The sequence below is a fragment of the Embiotoca jacksoni genome, unplaced genomic scaffold (assembly GCF_022577435.1).
Source record: "Embiotoca jacksoni isolate LCO1_2020_lvr unplaced genomic scaffold, fEmbJac1.0.p SCAF_10, whole genome shotgun sequence".
NCBI classification, from domain to species: Eukaryota; Metazoa; Chordata; class Actinopteri; family Embiotocidae; genus Embiotoca; species Embiotoca jacksoni.
The window spans coordinates 6545995-6566683 of record NW_027185230.1 but is presented as its reverse complement, the minus strand read 5'-3'; the positions used below and the strand labels follow the sequence as shown (position 1 = coordinate 6566683).

The following is a 20689-nucleotide window of genomic DNA, read 5'->3' as shown; positions in this document are numbered from 1 at the left end:
ATCAAGCTCCAAAAAAAACCTCTTTTTACAATAAGTGCTTAGTATTCCTGCATGGATTAATTATGCGGTGTCTCAGTGGAAGTTGAGAAAAGTAACATTTAAAAAACAGTCACAATGTAATTATGATAATGTACAAAAACAAAATCTGAAATACAGAAATATGTATAATGAGATCCAATACAGCTACAGATGCAATAAATACCACTTGTAGGAAGCCCATATATGTAGATTAATTTATCACCCTAATTTAAATATAGCTACATTTTAATAATGATGTAAACATGCGTAGTTATGGATTTTAGCTTTAAAAAGCAGAAACATAGTTTACTTTAAAAGGTTTACTTCCTTTTGCAGAGGTTTAAGTACATGCTTGCTCACCTTTGCAACTCAAACCATAAAAAAAAAATAATCAAAGAGCAGCACATGTTTCAATAGATTATGTCCCGAGTTGTATGTTCACCATCTGACTCATATTGGCACTCCTCTGGCCTTCACTGTGCAGACAGGGCTATGTTGAATAGTATTTCCAGACTGAATAAAGGTTGGATAACGTTTGCTTTCACTCGACTAAATTCCAACAATGGTGATGCAAGGCCACTGTATTTGTTAGAGGCAAAAGTGTCGTCCAGATAGTGACTAAAGAATCAAAGAAAAAGCTGTAGTGAATTTTTATGAACTGCAGTACGGTAACTGCAGATATATTTTTCTTGCATGTGAAATATCATGAATATCTTGAAATCTTGTACTTACAGAACAGTAGATCTGTTTTCAGGAAGGTCCAGCAGGACAGGAGGCTCAGCTGTCTGAGAGGGGTTGCTTGGTTGATTTGTGTGGGACACTGAGTCTCTCACCCCTACATGCAGAAGATATAACACATATAATAACGTTCTGGTGATTCATAGTTATTTATTGTATTTCCGATAATTTGTTTTATTGCAATTTTCCCATTTTCCCACGTTTTGTTTTTGTCTGTTTTTATTGCCGTGTTCACTCATTTCACTTCATTTCACTTGTGTGGGGTTCATTTGAATTCAAATCACAGTCCCTCATAATTTATTCCTGCACTCCATTCGCTTATTCATGTCCATTATTCTCTTTCTCTCTTCTCACTCTGCCACTTCCGATATCAGGCCATGGTATGATGGAGTCGCATGCAATAACGAGGTTCAATTAACTCCATCCATGTTTTCATTGGATCAATAACCTTTCTCAAAAGAGCTCATCTATTGCTGCCTCCTGCATGAAGGGGCTGCTGTATCTTCAGTCTCCTGAGCTGTCACCGACAAACGGGTGTTGCCACCACTGCCATAATGCCATACTTGATTGCGGTGGCAGGTCATGAGTCATGACCAGTAGAGAACGATTCTCTGCAGGCACGTGTGGGTAGGAGACTTCACAGCATTGATCAGAGATGAAGAAGGGGCAGAAACACCTTTGAGTCTGCCTTGCTTTTTATGATGCATGAAGTAAACACCAAATTTAACCAGTTGCTAAGGTGCCCTTATTTAAACGGCCGCCTTGTGTCATTTTACACCTGCCTCTTCCCCAGTAGTAATCAAACACAGAATTTTTTATTTATATATATATATAAATATATATATATATATATATATATATATATATATAAATGCAACTAAATTACTTTTCCCTCTTGTCTCTCTTTCACCTACAAAACACACAAGGTAAGATGAACACATGTCGCGTCGTACCGTAGAGCTGCCAGACGCGGACTTTGTCCTCGTAGGGTAGATCATATTTCAGAGGGTCTCCCACGGGACCCTGGTAGTACGGTCTCATGATGGACTCCATGGCTGAGGTGTGGACCAGGCCGATGGCATGACCGAACTCATGCACGGCAACCGCAAACAGATCCATCCCGTGAGAGTCTGAAAAAAAATTACAGAGAAAGATGAACAAAATAAAACTCAACAAACTACATCATGGTGGAAAACCTTATAGAGAAAGAAAGACATAATATAAAAGGAAAATCAACACTGTACAAATGCAATCCAAAGACCAAAGGATATTTCACAGAAGACAAGTAATACTGCGCAAAATTGTTACTATGTTTATTAGTCACTACTGTATATTTAGTGTGTAGTTATAAAAACAATTGAGCTGTAGCCCAGTTTACTGCTACTATTGATCTCAAAGACAGACAGTTGTACAGAGTAGGATGTTTGTGTTTACTTTTTAATTTCATGATAAGTCTTAGCAGTGGACTCTCCATACTGTCAATTTAATCTTTAGTCTATTATCTGACAAGCACCTTTATGGAGCTGAAACAATTAGTCAAGTAATTCATTAGATAACTGAAATAATGATAAACTATTTAAATAGTTTTCAAGTAAAAAGGTCAAGCGTTTGCTAGTTCAAGCTTCTCCAGCATGAGGATTTGCCTCTTTATTGTTGTTGTTTTGTGTCTCCGTAAATGGAATATTTTTTTTATTTATGTTGAATAGTTTAGAGTTTTGGACTGTTGGTTGGATTAAACAAGACATATGACGAAACAGGCATTGTTTGGCATTTTCTAAGATTTTGTAGTCAAAACAGCTGATAAATTAATCAAGAAAATCATGGGCAGCTTTGGTAAAATGAAAAATTAACTATAGTTGCTGCACTACATCTGTCATGCAGAATGATACAAGGTCGTGAGTAATTTCATGGCTTGCAGTTATATGTATGGAACTGGTTCTCGGGCTGCATGGAGCATTTGTAAATTAGTTATGTCAAATTACTTTTTTTTTCCCCCCTGTGACCAATAGTCTGGTTTGATTGGTCAAACGTGTTGAGGTCTCTTTCAGTCATACGCGAGGTTTGTGTGTTAAGGTGGCGTGAACGACTTTTTGGTAAATGGCTTTGAAAATATCCCCTGTGACCGTCACCAACCTGACCTTTCTGCTACAAGTCTGTCCTAAATTGACCCTGTTCCGGTATTTTTCTTCACATCTGCTTATGGTGCAAATTAAGAGGCATGACAGACAGCTCAGGAAGCTTTGAGTACGGTTAGGCCTGTGGTGTAGTGAGATAACTATGGTAATACCGCCTGAGTCCCTGAGCCGCCAATCAAAATCGGAGTGTGGAAAGACACCTTAAGAGCCCGCGGGCTATTAAAGCACCTTCCCTCCATGTTCTGCTGAAACATGAAAAGAAAAAGCTTCCGACAAACTCCTTGTCTGACTCTGTGATGCAAGACAAAACCTGGGGCTTGGAGATTTAGATTTGCAAAAATATGGAGAGCTAGCATATCAAGCCGCGCTAGCTCAGAGTTCCTTGGTGGCAAAGCTCGAGTCTGCATTCGGTTAACCTTAGGTTGGCCTCAGCTTGGGACATGCACTCGGGCTTACAGTATTCACCTGGGGTATCCAGGAGGCAAATACCAACTCTAATCTACAGGAGCACATGGTGCAGGTGAACAAAAGGAAGGATAGAATGAGAGAGAACAGGGACTCAGCAGGCTCTGTACCATGTCTTCATATTTATGGTCCATGTGAAGCTGACAGAATAGACGTCATGCCTGCGGACAAAGTCGGAGCGGAGAGAATTGTGTGGATGAACCAGATTCATTTAGGAAGGCAGAGAGAGATACAGAGACAGAGCAGACTTTTGTGTTGCTCTAAAGACTGTTGAATTCTTCAGGGTTCGATCTTTGTTCTCCCACATTCACCAGTGACCCATTAAGTAGCTTTTTATCAGCCCAAACGCTTTCATTGCACGGTGCTGAGAATGGAGATTAAGAGCTTCATCCACCAGACCTCTAAAACTCTCCTGACTGCTATTTCTTCAGTCCTCAAAAAACAGGATCACAGGACTTGGTTGCTTTGAACTAGGTCAAGAAAACCTATGAAAGACTTCTGTCTGGCTATCTCATGACAACACACCTCTTCCTCGGCACCCTGAAGTTTGCCTAGAGGGCAGGCATATTTTTCAATGACACAGTGAGCATTTATCTGGAGTAATTTTGGCAGATACAGAGAGCCGGTACAAATGTAGAGTTTGTGGACCTTGAATCTGCAGTTAATACTTTCTCAATTACACCTGCTACTCAAATCTAATCCCTGCTATTTAGTAACTCTGCTAGTTTCAAACTTGTGATTTCCTAAGTCAGGTTGTACCTTAAAACTTAAGAAATGTCTTGGTTAGTAAAGGATTGTCGGGAAATATCCATAACACTGTCCATTCAAAAGCAATTAATGTAAATAGGAAGTCACTTGTAAATATATTGATGTTAACTTCCAATCCTTTTATAAATTTATATTAAACGTGCTTCATTTATATATCCATACAGGAAGGTTTATCTGATCAACATGATAATATTTACTGATTTTGTGTGAGAAGGGCATTTTGAGGGCAAACTGAGCAGAAAAGATTTGTTAATTTAGTAAAACCATATTGCTATTGTTGTGTAATTTGTGACATGTAGTTTTATAATCTTCCCACTTGCCACCTTTATTACAACATTATTTTATAAAAATATTATGTATTTACCACCAATCTTCACCAAAGAGTTATTTTGTGTGTAACCTCTTTTAATTTATTTAATGACTTTTCTCCACTGAACATTTATTTTATCACCATGTTAAAATATAGAGCCGGTGTGGCTGTCTCATGCTGTGTCAATACTGAGATTGCCAACATTTCCAACATTACAACTTTAAACAGACTGAATCAATACAACAGGGAAAAACACAATGTCGTGACAAAACTCAAAAATTCAAATGGTTCAAGTCTACAAGGAAGTGCAACGTTCCTTTGGGGTTCCATTTTTAACTCTAAGCAGGGGATGCGCTTCATGCAACAGCTGAGGAAATTCAGCCTGTCAGTGGCTGTTGTGACTCCCAGCCAACATTCAGTCCACCAGGACAACAACATGCTACTCTCTGGTTCGGGCCGCACAAGAGCAAAACAGAAGAAACAAATATCTAAGTAGCCAGACATCAGCGCCTATTCTCAAAAAATATCTGCTATAGTCCAGGTCCCTGAAGCTTGCATCCAACTTCATTACCAATCTCTCTCATCCACATCATTGAAACCCTCCCATCCATGAAGCTGCTCCTCTCCTGTCCAGCGCCCCCTCATCAAGGCATGCGCTTCCCTGCAAACAATTTAAAACAGCAGCTCTTGTCCCTGTGTAAAATGCTCTACTGCTGATATTTTCTTCAATCAGTTACTTCAAGGTTAAGTGTTCAGCAACAGCAAAATAGTTCAGCAATTCTGCCAATAATTTCCCCTAAATATTCTTAATTATGATCATGGAATAATTTTTAATTATGATCATGAAATATTCTTAATTATAATTGCATTAGTGTGTAATCACCTGAAAATAAGACGAGTTGTTTATTTGTTACCTCAGAAGGAGCCCTTCATATCTACATATAGAGCAGGTCCTCTTTCACGGAGCATGCCATGTTTCTACAGTCGCCCTGAAAGGTCAAACACTAGCTTCAGAGAGGGACTTTTGCATTTTTCTTCCACACTTGAAGGGGCAGGATGAGGGTGTTCTGGTGGTTGCAGTCTGCAGCCTCACCACTCGATGCCACTAAATCCCACACACTTTTAAAGTTGCACTTCTTTCCAGTTGGGAACCCTATTTAACTTTTGTCTGCTGATGGTTTCCTTTTCATTTTCAGCAAACACATATTTGTGAGATAACATCACACAAAGGAGTTATTGCCGGGAACATATTACTCTGTCTTGCGATTATTTTTGTCATGTTGTTGAAAGTTATGTTTATCAATGATCAGATGTATTTTTGCCTCTGTAGTTCTTTACACAAAACGAAAAAAACAACAACTTGTTCTTACTGCTCTGCAATATATTTATGCATATTCCTATTCTGTTGTGTAGTTGACTATAATTGCAGCTGCATTATTGTTGTTATGATAACTATAGAGTCTTCTATTAAGTACTGTTTGAAACTTTTCTTCTTTTTTCTTTTCTTCCATTCAGTCCTTCCACCAATTCCTGATCACACACACAGCGCTTTATAATTGGCTCAATAGCTTTCTATTCAGGTTCACAACTTACAAACGAACATATGGTGAATAAATACAGATACCCCTCCATGTTGCACTTACAACATTTCAGTTGAAAAGCTGAACCTGCCGTGGAGCCACTGTCTATCGTGTCAGATCTTACACGGTTAAGATATTCTGCTGGTTTATATAGACGCTCCGGTGCTTCAGATAAGAAAAGTTGAGTAAGGAAACAAGTGCACCAGTGTGATGTAACCACTCTGTTCTCCAGTGCCTGGATGAAATGCCAGAGATGGAAGCAGGTTGTCTTTACATCCGATGAGAACCCTTGCAGTGCTGTGTTCAACTATTACACCATCTCTGGTTGTTTACTTAGTGTTTTGCACTCGTCATTATTATGTGTTGCAGTTGTTGTTGTTTTTTTCATTTTATTTAGGTCGCAAACATGGATATGCATTTATAAAGTCTCTTTTTTTTTTTTTTTAAATCAAAATCATTTCGTTTTTTTTTTTTATCAAGAAAAATGGTTCCAATTCCCAATATGGACTTTTAAGTAAGAATACTGGCACTTAAAATTATGTTTAATATTTGTCTTTCTATGGCAACCATGTGCATCCCAAAAGAGCACAATCCCTTCCTGATCTCCTGCATGCTCAGTGAGCCCTAACAGAGCCGTCCGCTGTTCCAGTTATTCAAATATAGTGACCACAAGTAACCCAGTGGCTGTATTGTGCCACATATTTAATCTAAACTCAGTAGACAATGATGGACAGTCAGTCGTATCCTCACTTGTGTTTTCCTGTTGTAAACAATGTGTGCTACAATTTGCCACAAAGACTACATTCTCACAAAGTAAAAGTCTATTTAATCATAAATAGATACATTTTTATTACATTGTGATTTGATGTGTTTAGTTTTGGGGGAACCCTTTAATTTCAGTCCATGTCATGTTTACTTGATTTTCAGAAAAAGTGTAAATAGTAAAAATAAGTGCATTGTGTTACTTCAGTGGATAACGTTTTTCGCAGAACTCTTTCTCTTTGCCAATCTGCTTCACGTACGTGTTCTAACTTTTTGGATTCTGATCGTGTTGCTATTATTTGATTTGTAGTGCAGTTTTGTTTGCTTTTTTTTTTTTTTCTCTTTGTTTTCCATTCTGTATTGTATCTGAATAATTGGTTATTCTCTGCTCTGTAAAAGACAGCATCAGTCTGGAAATGTGGTGGAAAAACTGGGGCATAGACGAGACAAAATGTGATGTAAACAGTGGGTTTAAAAACAAATTTCCCTTTCAGTAATGCATTCTATGGAAGTAACCTGTGATCGCATGATGTAACGTACAGTAACTATAAAATACCATTCACCACTATATATCTATAACTCTGCCATGTTCCCTCTTATTTTAGAGGCTGTTCACTGCACTTTCTCACACATCTTTCCCTTCTCCTTCTTCACAAAAAACAGAGGGACAGAGAATTTATTTTTCTATCCTGTCCCATGACCTTAAAGGAGACTTATTATTTTAATTTACAGGTTTTATTAAATTTATTGTGGGACTCCACTAAAGTAGTCTTGCATAATTCACAGTTTAGAAGACTATTTATTTATGTCATACTGGCCTTTATATAGGATTTATATATAATCCTCTGTCTTAAGCACCCTCCCCACCCTCCCCCTCCCAAAAGCTCACTTTGTTCTGATTAGCCAACGTTCAAGAAACATGCCTAGGGGCAGTACCCTGTGCTTGTGAACGTAGCTTCCCGGTCTGAAAAATGAGGCCGATGCGGAAGTGCCTTAAACTGCAATACCCCTTAAGGCCACTAAGGGTTGGCTCCAAAAAGGCTCTAACTTGCTAAAGTCACTTCCTCTTATTAGTTTTCTGGTGGTCCATCAAAAAATAATCCTGTCAATAATTAGGTTTTAGGCCTCAAAAAGTGGCATTTCTGGGGGCAGATTTCATACAGATATAGTGTAAATATTTTCATACACTCCCTAAGAAGAATACAAAAATCCTGCACACTCACACTTATTTTATTTTGTAATTTTCAGTTGGAAGACCTTGATTCTGAAAGATTCAAGATTTAAAGTGAAACTGTTGCACAACAGTGAGAATGTGTGTAGGAGAAAGAAGCCATACAAGACAGTAAAAGTGTGTTAAAGTCCATGATAAAAAAAAAAAGCAACATTTAGGTCCTTGCCAAGATTCCTCAACAAAGGTCTATAACCAAAGTTTACAATTATTTTTTTGCAGTTGCATAAATCTTTGCATATGAAAAATCAAAACACATGGGTGTCCTCAAGGCTCATGGTTGGATTGCTTCTATCGTATATAACCACAATGCTCCCTGGTCATTTACAGACGGGCATCTCTGTTGCTCCACTCTCGTATCTTGATATCTCTATAATGTCATAAAAAAAACAAAAACATATCAAAATATACAAGTAAATAAATTAAACTAAACTAGTCTAGCAATCATTGGAGCAAACAGTGCCCCAATATGATAACTCTTAAAAACGGTAAAAAAAAAAATCAGGACTGTACAAGTCTAACTGATAAGTTTATATGTATGATGATGTAGTAACTTTAAAGTGCGCAATAGTCAGTGCGCAACTGCCATTGATTTTTATAGATGTTTTTTTTGTTTCTCCCAGATGAACACATTCACACAAAGACCTAAACAGTACACACACATATGTTCCCACCACAGGAACACACACACACACACACACACACACGCGCACGCGCACACGCACACGCACACGCACACACACGCACAAAGAAAACATTGAATGTCATCAAGCATTCACCTGCTTAATGGTGCTTTTGTTTTAGTCAGGGTAATCAGTTTGCAGAAGCAGATTGCTGGTTGAGTGGTAATTAATAGAAACAATCTGCTGCCTGTCAAAGTAAAAACAGCACTTCCAGACCTACACTTATTCAATCCCACCTCTTGCGACTCCTAATGGAGCCAGAACCATCAATCTAAACAGCAGGGGTGAACTGGTCTATGAATTGTGCTGCTTAATTTCCACTATTCAGCATCATCACACACATTAGGAGGCGGCCTTGGCGGACTCAGATTTAGGGTCCCGCTGAGAACAATGCACCGGGAGATGGGAGGAGGGAATTAGCGAAGGCAATTACTTAGCTATGGATTTGTCTGATAAAGTTCATTTTTCCAAAGACAATTATATAGCTCTACAATCTGCTGAAGCACCAACACTCACTTTTTACCTTCTGGGCTGACCTAACAAGTTTAGACCTTCTCCTGGGATTCCCGTTCTGAAAAAGCTGCTAAGAACAACAGTTTATGAATCCGATAGCTTTGCGTTAGGCAGAGCTTTCTGTTGTCTTACAAGCAGATGGATATGTAAAAGCAGTGATACAGACATCAGCTATGCCTCAGAGACAGGCTGATGACGTTGAAGGAGGAGAATGTGAGATAGCAGCATGGGGAGACTAGCAGAGTGTGACGTGAAGAAATTTAGAGCTGTTTAATTAACTTTTTTCCCCTCTCCCTCAGAGCGTCAGCCAGGCAGCCTCAATCAGTGTGGTAGAGCAGGCAAACTCAACAGCTGAATTAATCTTTAAGGTGAGGTGAGTTCAACTCCAACACCACAGAAGAAGAGGGAATTTTTACCACGTCTGTGGCTTTTTTGCGGGGAGCTGATTAAAGACATTTGAGGAGAGTTTTCTGTTTAGAAAATTTACCAGTTAAAAATAGCAGACTGCTTGCTTTACAGATGAAAAAGTTTGACGCACTAGATGCGAATTTCACCCTTGAGGGAATTCATCACAGCGGAGGAAAGCAGTATCCTTGAACATCTAACAAGTTACGATGGTTCACAGGATCCAACCGTATTTTTACTCTCTCCCACACTGAAGGCCATTTGACTGTACTAACACAGTGGCTGCAATCCTTCTTAAGTCTCACTGAATTATTCATGGCCTGCAAAATCAACATCATCCTCAAAATTAGCTCCTAAAACATATTAAGGGCAATAACTTTCCTGTGAATACAATTAGTGGTTGTTAGAATCTGGATGACTATTTTTTGAAAAGCACTATGATGTATTCAAACTGTGAGAAATAAATTAGTCACATAGACGAGATCACAGCCCTGTCCTCTGTCTCCTTCGCTGCCCTGCTCCCATTAACCAGAGCTACATTTACCCAGCTGTTGTCGGTCCTGCCGTCACTCCGTACACTCATTCGAACACGTGCTCAGGCTTCACCGCCACATCGTCTGCTTCTTCTGCCTCTGCGGCAGCCTGGTGGGCGGTCTAAGTGGGACAGATTGAGCTGCTGTCCTGTAACATATGGTTCGCAGCCCTGATGGCACAAAACAAAGGAGGGAGATCCACGCAGGTCCTGGCCCCTATCACAGACTCACCAGCTGGGTTAGACAGCACAAAAACACCCGATACCGCCTCCACCCTTTGGGGCTCAGGTCAAAATGCACCACAGGGCTCTGGGTATTTCTATAAACTTTTTATTGTAAATAACGGTTCATAGAATGAAAGTATGTTAACCAGGCATTAAGTGTCTGTGTTAAAGAAAACAGTAAAACAATTTCTGACCGCAGAGCTGTGATAGGTTTGTGATTTTCAGATGAACAAAATAGTTCTCTTTGTTTTTTGCCACATTCTCACTAATGAAGGTTGTTATTCCATAAACATTGTGATTGTCTAATCTGTGGGGTAAAAGATTAACTACCACATAGAGGAAACCCAGATATGACCCAGATTCTCCATAATATGTGATACAGCTGTCAAAAAACAGTTTTTTTTCCAAACAACTCTCTTTTAGAGATCCACAACATTCCCACACTGAAAGAAATGTCAAACTACAGTACAGTGCTGTCTGGCATTTACAAACATATGCTATTTTTGAAATGTGAAATTGTATCAGAATATGCCAGAAGCACCTCAAAACATTGCTACTAATCTTCCAAAAAAAAAAGACGTGTGTGTTGGCATAAAGTTAGAGAGAAGTCAGTTAAACAGTTCACCCTCAATGATGTCCAAAATTACACAGAACTTTTAAACTGGCATAATATTAGTTGTCTGCTGTAACGTTAGAATTTCTCCTCAATTTATTGTAGGTGATAAGCACATAAATCATTCAGCGGCAAAAGGCAGGTCTTTAATATTTATGAAAAACCTGAACAAAATGTCAATGACCATGACACCCTTAACGGGATAGCTATCCATCAAAAGCTAGAGTTGGCATTGGAAGCTGGTCTTCCTTGTGAATATATCTATAAACAGTAATATAAAATGTTCTGAGTACCTTGTTTAGGAAATACAAGATTATTTCAGCTATATATTCCCATACTTAATATTTATGTGACAAAATTCCTCAAACACAAGCCATAGTACATAACTGATAGTTTGCTTCAACACTTGTTTGATGTTTGTTCCCTCAATTCACCCAGACCATAGCCAGCCAAGGGACACTTTTTCATAATGAAGCATAATCAGGTCTTGGTGCGTCATGTTCATGTAGTGTAGCTAAGCTTTTCCATGCAGTGCATTGCACTAGAAACACTTAACCCTGAAAAGAACACGGTGTTAAGGCCGACTGTCATTATCTCTGTGCGGGAAAATCACTCATATTGTCAGTGCAGCTGCTTCATGAAATGCTGCTTGCTTACAGATTTCTCTCTTTTCTGCTTCCAGCTTTGGAAGAGGTATCCCTGTCAGATTTTGTCATGAATTCATCTTTAACCCAGGAAATACTCTATTTGGGATTGTTGAGGTGAGAAAGAGTTAGAAATAGGTATTGGCTGCCAAGTGGTGTAATTATGTTGCTACTGGAAGGGAAAAGGTGTCACTTGGAATTAGAGGAGTAATGGCATCCTTACACATCACAAACTTTTGGCACTCCTTCATCTATTGGCCCTGGGGACTTTTTAGCAGATGGTGGTATATACAGCATGACAGTAACAATTACTCTTTCCCTGCTTAGGTGTTATTTCCAATTCTATAGAAACAAAGGCGAACCACTAACATCAATTACCTGCAAGCAGTAGATATAATTCGAAATATCAGAAGGAATTTCTTTATTTTCTAATACCAATTTTAAAATGTAAAATCACATCATCTATATTACCACTCTCTACTGTCCGTCCATCTTTCAAAAGGAAGGGACAAATGGAGGCACTGAGCAGAGGAGAAAGGAAGGTCATTTTAAGCTCAGTCATCCAGATGAAAAGAAGAATAAAGAAAGCAAGTCAGAGAAAAGGAGAGTTAATGATTTATGCTGTCATTCATGTGACCGTACTGAGACAGTCCCTGCCTGATGATGCATTCAGTGGACTCCATCCGCTTATTACATCCGGATGAGTGGACCTGTAATGCTCCTCCGCCCTTTCCCACTTGCCAACCACCTTCTCTATATTTTTTTTTTTTTTTTAAAGAAAATGCAAAGTACAGCGGATGGCAAAATGAGGATGATGCAAAGTGACAAGACCGCCGAGCTTTCGAGAACTTGACCAATTGGCCACTTTTTGAAAAATGGTCCTGTTGTGCCACAAAAATGTAATTTGTGCCAGAGGAATTTAGACTTATTCATAAGACAACAAGGACACGCACAGTTCAGCAGAAGTGCAATGAGGAGCCGGGTGAATGATGATGTCTGCAGGGAGTGATATTCTGTGTATTTTAGTGTGAACGTGTGAATGAGTGAAGTAATAAATCAGTGGATTAAAGCAGTTTTGAGACCAAAACCATGCCTTGTGTTTTCCAGTGCCATCTAAGAATGACGGATATCTCTAATATAAGCTCATCTATTTTTGATTGGCAAAGCTGATTGAATTCCATTTAGAGCCGCTGTCACCGCGTCCTCATTTCAAACTCGTAGATCTCTCTCGGCGGGTAATCAAGCTCTTTGAAAACTGTTTGATGAAAGAAATTTGGCCAGATCATTCATGAGAACATTGCATACAGCAGTCTATTAGTCCACACAGCTCAAAGCTCAGACAAACTCGAATGTGTTTCACCAGCTAATCACAGTCTGTATGCTGATGACGGTATCACCAGACCAAATAATGATACAGTAAAACAGGTGATGATGAATGTAACTCAGGTTGATGATACATGACTTAAGAGGAAGGTAATCTAAATCATGATTACAAAATAAATAAATCCAACTGAAACCTGACATGTAGCCAATAGTTAACTGATAAGTGACACTTTTGCATTCACCTCAGTACAGTGGCAGAGGACACGAGGGCCAAATAGAATAACAAAAGGGTGTGATGTGAATCTCTAGGAAATTTACAATGACATTAAACTTCCATCAATCTGTCAGTTGTACCACGTTGACACTGGGGATGGGCCTTTTAATAAAAACATCTGCATGTTTTTAGCTTCATCTTTGAGATGAGGGCTGTTTTTTGCTCTGCATGTTGAACATCAAAGTTACTTTGGCCGGTGACAAAGTTAGTCATTGGTTGTTGATCTGTGGCTGTTTGCTTGGTGCTTTAGTCTCAAATGACTGCGCATTGCTGTGGTAGACTGATGATATGGTAGTTTTAACTGGCAGAGTTTGCACTACGCCTTATTTTCATTTATTTTTTTATATTCTGTAATCTGTTTTTTTTTATATTTTGCAACTATTTTGAGTAACTCATTACTACCAGATGCCAGCAAAAACAAGGGAAAATGAATCAAGACGATAGTTGCAAAAAGTATGTGATCTTCTATGATTTAATGACTTTGAAAATTAAGACCGACCCCTCGTTGACACCACGTATTGCAGATGGTAGTGAATGAAATTGAGTTGGTCAGCAAGCAAAAAAGCTGAAATATATATATAAAATGTTAAAACCCATTAAATCAATCGACAAAAGCAATTGATTTTTGACACGTATATCTGAGAGATAGCAATTTCAATTATTAGCTAAAACTAATGAGCTAAAACTAATAAATAAAGCCTCTGAAAAAACTAAAAGCAATGAATGAATCTGTTCAATCTCAAGCAGTCAGTTATGGCAAAACAAGATAATTTTGATTTGGGAAATTGTGTGTTTTATTCTGTGCATGTAAATGGGTTTCAATAGTTGTAAAATAAATACTGCAGTTTACTGTCACAGATGACAACTTTCCTCACCTGGAGATCTGAAGGTCCAGGCCTCGTCGTCATCAAAGTGTGTGTCTCCAGCTGTGAACCGCTCTCCGGGGAAAAATGCGTGAGCCACCGTTCCCCCCGGGCCGTCAAAGGGGTACCCGTCGTTGTGGTCGGCTTTAGTGAAGTCGATCTGAATGTCTGCGTCATTGCCGGCCACCTCGTGGAAGTTGAGCGGCGCGATGTCGCTCCAGACCTTCAAGGCGTAGTACATCAGGGCTCGAACAGTGTCCCTGCCCAGTAAGGCCGAATCCTTAGGGAAGGTCCTCACTCTGAGAGGGAGGGAGGGAATATATTAAAACCAAGAAGTAGAAAGAACGGAAGGAGGGAGGGAGGAGGAGGAGGAGGAGGAGGGGGAGGAGGAGGAGGAGGAGGGCATGGAAAAGAGATTAATTGATTGATGGGGAAAGTGGATGGGAGACTTAACAGAAGAACAAAGTAAAAGTGAAGACAAGAGAAAGAAAAGATTATAATAGATAAGAAACAAGAGGATAAGAAAATGACAATGAAAGCCGGAGAAGTACGAGAAGTAAAATCTGGGATACCAGAGAAGAAGAGTATATCAAGTGTGTAAGTGACACATCAGAGAATAACATGAAGGGTCCTATTTTTCTGTGACAGACCAACGGCCACTTCAAGCAGCATTACAGCTGTCTGAAAAACGGAAATAGCTTGGACCGATGCGAGGTGATTTTATTAATTATTTCTGCTGTCATTGCACAAGTACAATAAAAACTAAATTAACGTAGGGACCACAGACAGAGAAAGGATAAGAAGGTGTCAGAGGGCATGCTGAAGAAGTATCAAAAGGAAACGGGAGTTGTTATTCAGTCGACACAGGCAGGAGAAGAGCATAACTGAGGTAGCTCTGAATTGCATAAAAGCACAAAAGCATAAAGGTCAACTACGCAGAGTCTGCCACTGGGAGAGCCATGTGCAGAGAATTCCTCTGCATATTTTCTGTGATTCCATCGTTTTTTGTATTTCATGCTCAGGTGCTCCTGTAGCTCACTCGTACTGATAATAAGTTATATCGCGCATTCAGAGATATTCCGGCATCAGCTTTCCAAAACAAGTTTTTACTGTCTTTTCTATTGCCGCTCTTCCTTCTTTAGTTTAGTTGTTCTTTGCATCATCTTAACATCTCTCAAGCTGTTTTTTTGTGACTACTACAGTAGAAACAGGACACAAATAAACAGAAAACCACTCAGAACTCAGGCGAAATGTATCTACCGCCCCGCTTTTCAAATCTCCTCTTCTCCATTGTCATTGTCTCTCATCCCCTTTCTCTTCCTTCCACCCATCAGTCTTTGCCTTGAGGCACTCCCCTTCGTTCTCCCCACAAGACCACTTTGTCTAAATACAAGAAGCAATTTGGCCTTTGCAGGCTGCTCAAGGAAATTTAATCAGTGAGTGATACTGACAGAGTATCAGTGAGAGCTGCCTCATCTTACCACTCCAACGAGCTTTCAACCTGCTGGGAAACAGTTAAAATGACCAAAGTGATGTATTGTGAGAGATTATTTTTTGTGTGCAGTAAAAGTAGAGAGAAAAGAAGATGTAATTCAGTGTTTCTTCTACCATTGTCCCTTCTGACCCCCACTGAAAGAAACCAAATACGCATATACTCATAGAACTGGAGTTACATCCAGTAACTACTATTTATTTATTTATTTAATTCCTGTGAATGCATTTCATTTCAGCTCAGTGTGAGAGTCCCTTATTATTTGTCTGTCACTGAAGGTCGCGCTACTTTCTGTGCTGTTGCTCCTGTGTGCTCTCTGTGTTTCATGAAGGGTGGATCTGTGTCCCATTCACACAGACATGCAGCGGAGCAGTGCAGGGGACGGAAACCGGTGAACGTCACTCGAGTTGATGACAAATTACATTCGTTACCTGACTCTACAAAAAGGGAAATAATAGCCCAAAGTTAAGCTTTCAATGGACTTCAGCCCCAAACTGATGAAAATCTGATCAAAATATCAGCATTTTTTGAATGCACCCTACCTCTATCTACCAAATGCAGCAAGGATGCTGACTATTAGGTCTGCTCCTGATCAAGCTAGAAGTGCAACCCAGAGCTCCTCTCCCTGACAAGCACAGTAAGACGGGCTTTGATTTTCAGAAGAAAGACTCCTGGCTTTGCAAAACTCTAAAACTGATATCGGTAAGGTTTGGTAATCATATGTACAACTGTAAAAAAAAAAAAAAAAATATATATATATTTGTGGGTGAGTATGCAACAAGGTGTGTAAACTATGTAGGGGAAGTTAAAGGTGAGCTTATAGGAAGTGCTGAAGTTTAGCTGAGCTGTGATTTTACATGAAATCCTGGATAAACTGGTTTATAAATTAATTCTCCCTCGAGGGATACCACACTTTTTTTTGTATTTGGTGGGTTTTCTAATCCACATACATTTCTCTGGCATAAATTTGTTGATATCAGAAAGTCGGTAGTTGCTCTTTGAATGTGTTTTGGAGAAAGTAGCTACGTTATCTCTCTAGACTGGACTTTTTGTTAACAGTTATCAAAGGTGTCACCCAATCGACCAGGACTGAAATATTCATGAATGTAATTTTCCTTTCAAACAGTGTAATAGTTGTAACACTTGGCCACCTCTCTCCTTTAAGGTGCTCACACAAATCTAGCTCTACAACAGGAGCCTCATTATGTATGATCGGTTTAGACAAGCCCATCAAGTTACAGAACAGTCAAACTTCAACTGTGCCAATCACGGTAAACATTTAGGTCACTAAAAGGTTCAGAGAGTGAGGTTCTGTCACTTGAAACAATTTTCATGAAAAGTCTTCTTGTCATTCCCATTTCTTCTTTTGTTGAATTTGGCATTTTAAAAGCCAAGTATCTGTCAAACAAACCATCTGTTTGACATTTGTTTCAGCTCATACTCAAATGCTTTGTGATGAAGGTCTTCTTGTTGAACACTGGTGACTCATTCCTCTCACTGAAGCTTCTACAGTTCTTAATTGTTTTTTCTTCTTTTAAAGAAGAAGAAGTTGTTTAATGCTATCTGAAGTTTAGTCTTCGAGCACGCAGAACAGATGTTGAAATCAGGAATAACAATGTTATTGTTTTTTCTGCCCTTTTACCAGCCTGAGAGCTCTGCTTGTGGCCGAGGTAGATCAAGGGTTCATAGTGATGATTTCAAACGTTAATTCATTGTTATACTAGTTGTAAGACCTCGAGCATTGCTAAAAAACACACACAAAAAAAATATTTATCCAATATAACGAAAGTTAGGGATAGTGCGCTACTCATCGTACATGACAACATCGTTATTACTGATTTCAACATCTGTTCTGTGTGCTCGAAGACTAAACTTCAGACGGCATTAAACAACTTAAAAATACACTGCTAATCTTCTTTTTCTTAATTATAGTAGGTAGAAAAGTACACACCGTGCATGGCCAATCTTCAGACCAGAAAAGGAGATAATGAACAGGATGATGTAGACAGGGAGTACACAATGAAGGAGTAACAAATACAGGTTCAATTAGTTAGAAAACAGAGGCATTATATGAGGGAGAGTGAGCAAATGATAGAGTAACAAGCAGAAACACAGCAACTCTCCTCTTGAAGAAATATGTCTGACAACTCTCCCCATGGCTTTATCTTCTACAGTTCTAACTTTAGTCAGAATCAGACGCTCTGTTCTCCGTGACAAGGACGAGTTCCTTAAGTTTCAGCGTTTCTCTGGGCTACAACACTCGATGGGATCTGTGATCACAGACACATTTCTATCTCTGACAGAGCATCTGATGTCTCCTTTTCCTCACCAACCAAAAATGCTCCTCATTACAAAAGCTTTTTAAATGGTAGCTTCTGTTACAGACTTAGAAGGCAGTATAAAAGTGAGGGAGTGAGAGACTGCCCTCTTAATGTCAGTGAGACATGGGCAGTAATGGAGTTGAAAATTTGAGGTTGAAAACTAGAATTACTACTTCATGGTTGTATGACTCCACCAACTTAACAAGTTGCAGTTTACATCCATATCTGTCCGAACTCATCATTTTTGTAGTAAATACTTGGAGGGAATTTGGCCCGTGAAGCTGATTCTAATAAAACACAAGCTTTATTTAAATATAGTTGTTGCTGCAAAGAAACTAAATATTATAAACGTGGATGCTTCACACACGGAGGATCAATACAATCCCCGCAATTACAAGGTAGATACCAAAGATGAGTGTCACCAATTCGGCATCTGAACGAATGTGAAATATGGTCACAATCACAATGGTGCATGTCATGATGTCAGTTAAGTAGATGTTTTGAATATAAAATGCCATCCCTTCATTATTTTATTCTTTTAGACATTTGTGTGAAATTTTTTTTCATAATTTGCACAATAATTTCTGAATTATAGCCACAATTTAGTTTTTTGAAGTCACAGTAGCCGTGACCTCTGATGTTTGGCCACCAACATCTGATCAATTCATCTTTAAGTCCAAATGAATGTTTGTGCCAAATTTGAAACAAATTCCTACATGGTGTTCTTGAGATATTTATTTCGCATGAATGGGACGGACGGACGGACCACCCGCAAACAATGGGGGCGGCACAGAGGCCTAAAATTCAAAATGTTTGAGAAGTTGGTTATGGCTGCAGTTGGTTGTTGTAAAAACTTAGCACATTATGATGAAGTTGTCATAATGCTTTTAATGATAAATGGTAGTCATTAGAATTTATTTTTTATTGCTCCCTTAATCTCTGTATTATCAGTAACTTTGGCCCAAATAATGACATTTACATTTCCTGAAAATAGACGCTGAAAAGTGTGTTCCCAAAATCCTTCCAGAGGAGGACACATTATCAGGCTGCAGGGAGCCCAAACTACTTCTGCCAGATGGTAAGGGCAGCCTGCACATACACTGAGAAATGAAACCCAGGGCAGTGAACAATTTGTGATGTACCGTCCATTTAAAGCGTGTTGCCTTTTCAGTGATGTACATCCAATCCTGGCCAGTTTATAAAGTATGGTGGAAAAGCAAAGCAGAACCGAGCACTTTGTCTTACAGGTTCTCACAAGGCTCTGGTTATGAGAAGCTCCAGGTTACGGGTCATTAAGTCCCTGCAGAGGAAAAGCGGCTAATGATGGGGTGAGAGGACCAGAAGAAACTCGTCTTGCTTACTGCAACAAATATTCGGGAAAACTGATTAAAGAGACTTTGAAATTAGTTGGACGGACAGAAGGCTGATTAAGGTCGACTTCATTTTCTTGACCTACTTAAATCCATGGCACAAGTTCTACCTTCATTTGAGGAATGAGTCATAGCAAACTAAGTTTATGTGCAGGTATGTGTGTGTGTGTGTGTGTGTGTCCGCCTGCACGCTGCACGTTCGCCAATTAAAGCTGATGCAGAAAGACGCGTTTGCGTGCAAACACACGCGTTCCTATTACATTTCACCTGTTTGACTTAATTTCCGCGTAACTTCTTATCGACCTTTCCACACGTGGACGCAGGGTGATGATTCAGATGAAGAGGCAGAGGGATAAGAAGAGAGGGATGGCAAGATGCAGAGGGAGGGAGAGAAACAGATGAAGAAACCTCTAAGACTCTTTTGCTTCCCCCCCCCCCCCCGCCTACAGCCTCTCAGCAGGCTCTTGCCTCCTGTGGCTTTGCTGCTCCATGGAGACGTGAGCTGATATCAAAAGTTGACGCGAAAAGGTACACATGCACGCAAACACACGGGTACACACACACACACACACACACACACACACACACACACACACACACACACACACACACACACACACCTAATATTCACCTCTTGCGCTCCACCACCCTCCGTAGACATAAGCTGACTACCCTGCAAATTGAAAGCTCATATTGCTAACTGTGATTCATAGGCTCCCATGCGTTCGTAGATGCACACATGAAGCAACACGTGCTGAAACACAACTCTCATACATGGAAGTATTTCACAGACAGAGACACAGACTCATGCTGGGTATTATCCAGAAACTGCTCGCGCTACGCGCGCACACACGCACGCATGCGCACACATATAGGCACACACACACACGTGTCATGTCATTCAGGCTGAAGATGAAAGAAGCTAAATTAAAAGGCTCTGCATGAGTTTCCCCTCTCTCCAAAAATCGTTCTCTCTCCTTTTCAGTCTGCATCTCCCGCTCCTCTGTCTACCCAGTCTCTTACAGTAACCAACTCCTGCGACAGCGATGTGAAATCTGGAGAAAAACATATCGGGTCTCTAATAAGATAACAACATTATAGGTATTCTTAAGGTTCTACCAGGCAATTTCACAGGTTCGGGGCCTCAAGTGGCAACAGGGAGATGAATGCTGAGCACTTCAATACCCTGGAATTACTATTATGTCAATAAACACTTCTTTGTGGCAGGATTGCTTTGTGATACAGACTCGATGGATTTGTGATTGACCAACAATAGAGGCACCCCTCATGTTTGTGTGTGTGTGTGTGTGTGTGCGTGTATATATATGTATACACACACACACACACACACACACACACACACACACACACACACACACACACACACACACACACACACACACACGAGGGGTGGAGGTCTTGAACGC

General features: G+C 39.7%; 1 protein-coding gene across 1 annotated transcript in view; it reads right to left on the bottom strand.

The window, feature by feature from the left end:
* The window catches only part of LOC138206322 (matrix metalloproteinase-17-like), a 64559-nt gene that overhangs the window by 11152 nt on the left and 32718 nt on the right, over window positions 1-20689 (bottom strand). The window contains exons 4-6 of the mRNA XM_069162939.1: window positions 14092-14378; window positions 1710-1886; window positions 751-853 (exon numbers count right to left, since the gene is read on the bottom strand). Coding sequence (XP_069019040.1) covers window positions 751-853; window positions 1710-1886; window positions 14092-14378 — 567 coding nt within the window. The remainder of the gene's footprint in view (window positions 1-750; window positions 854-1709; window positions 1887-14091; window positions 14379-20689) is intronic.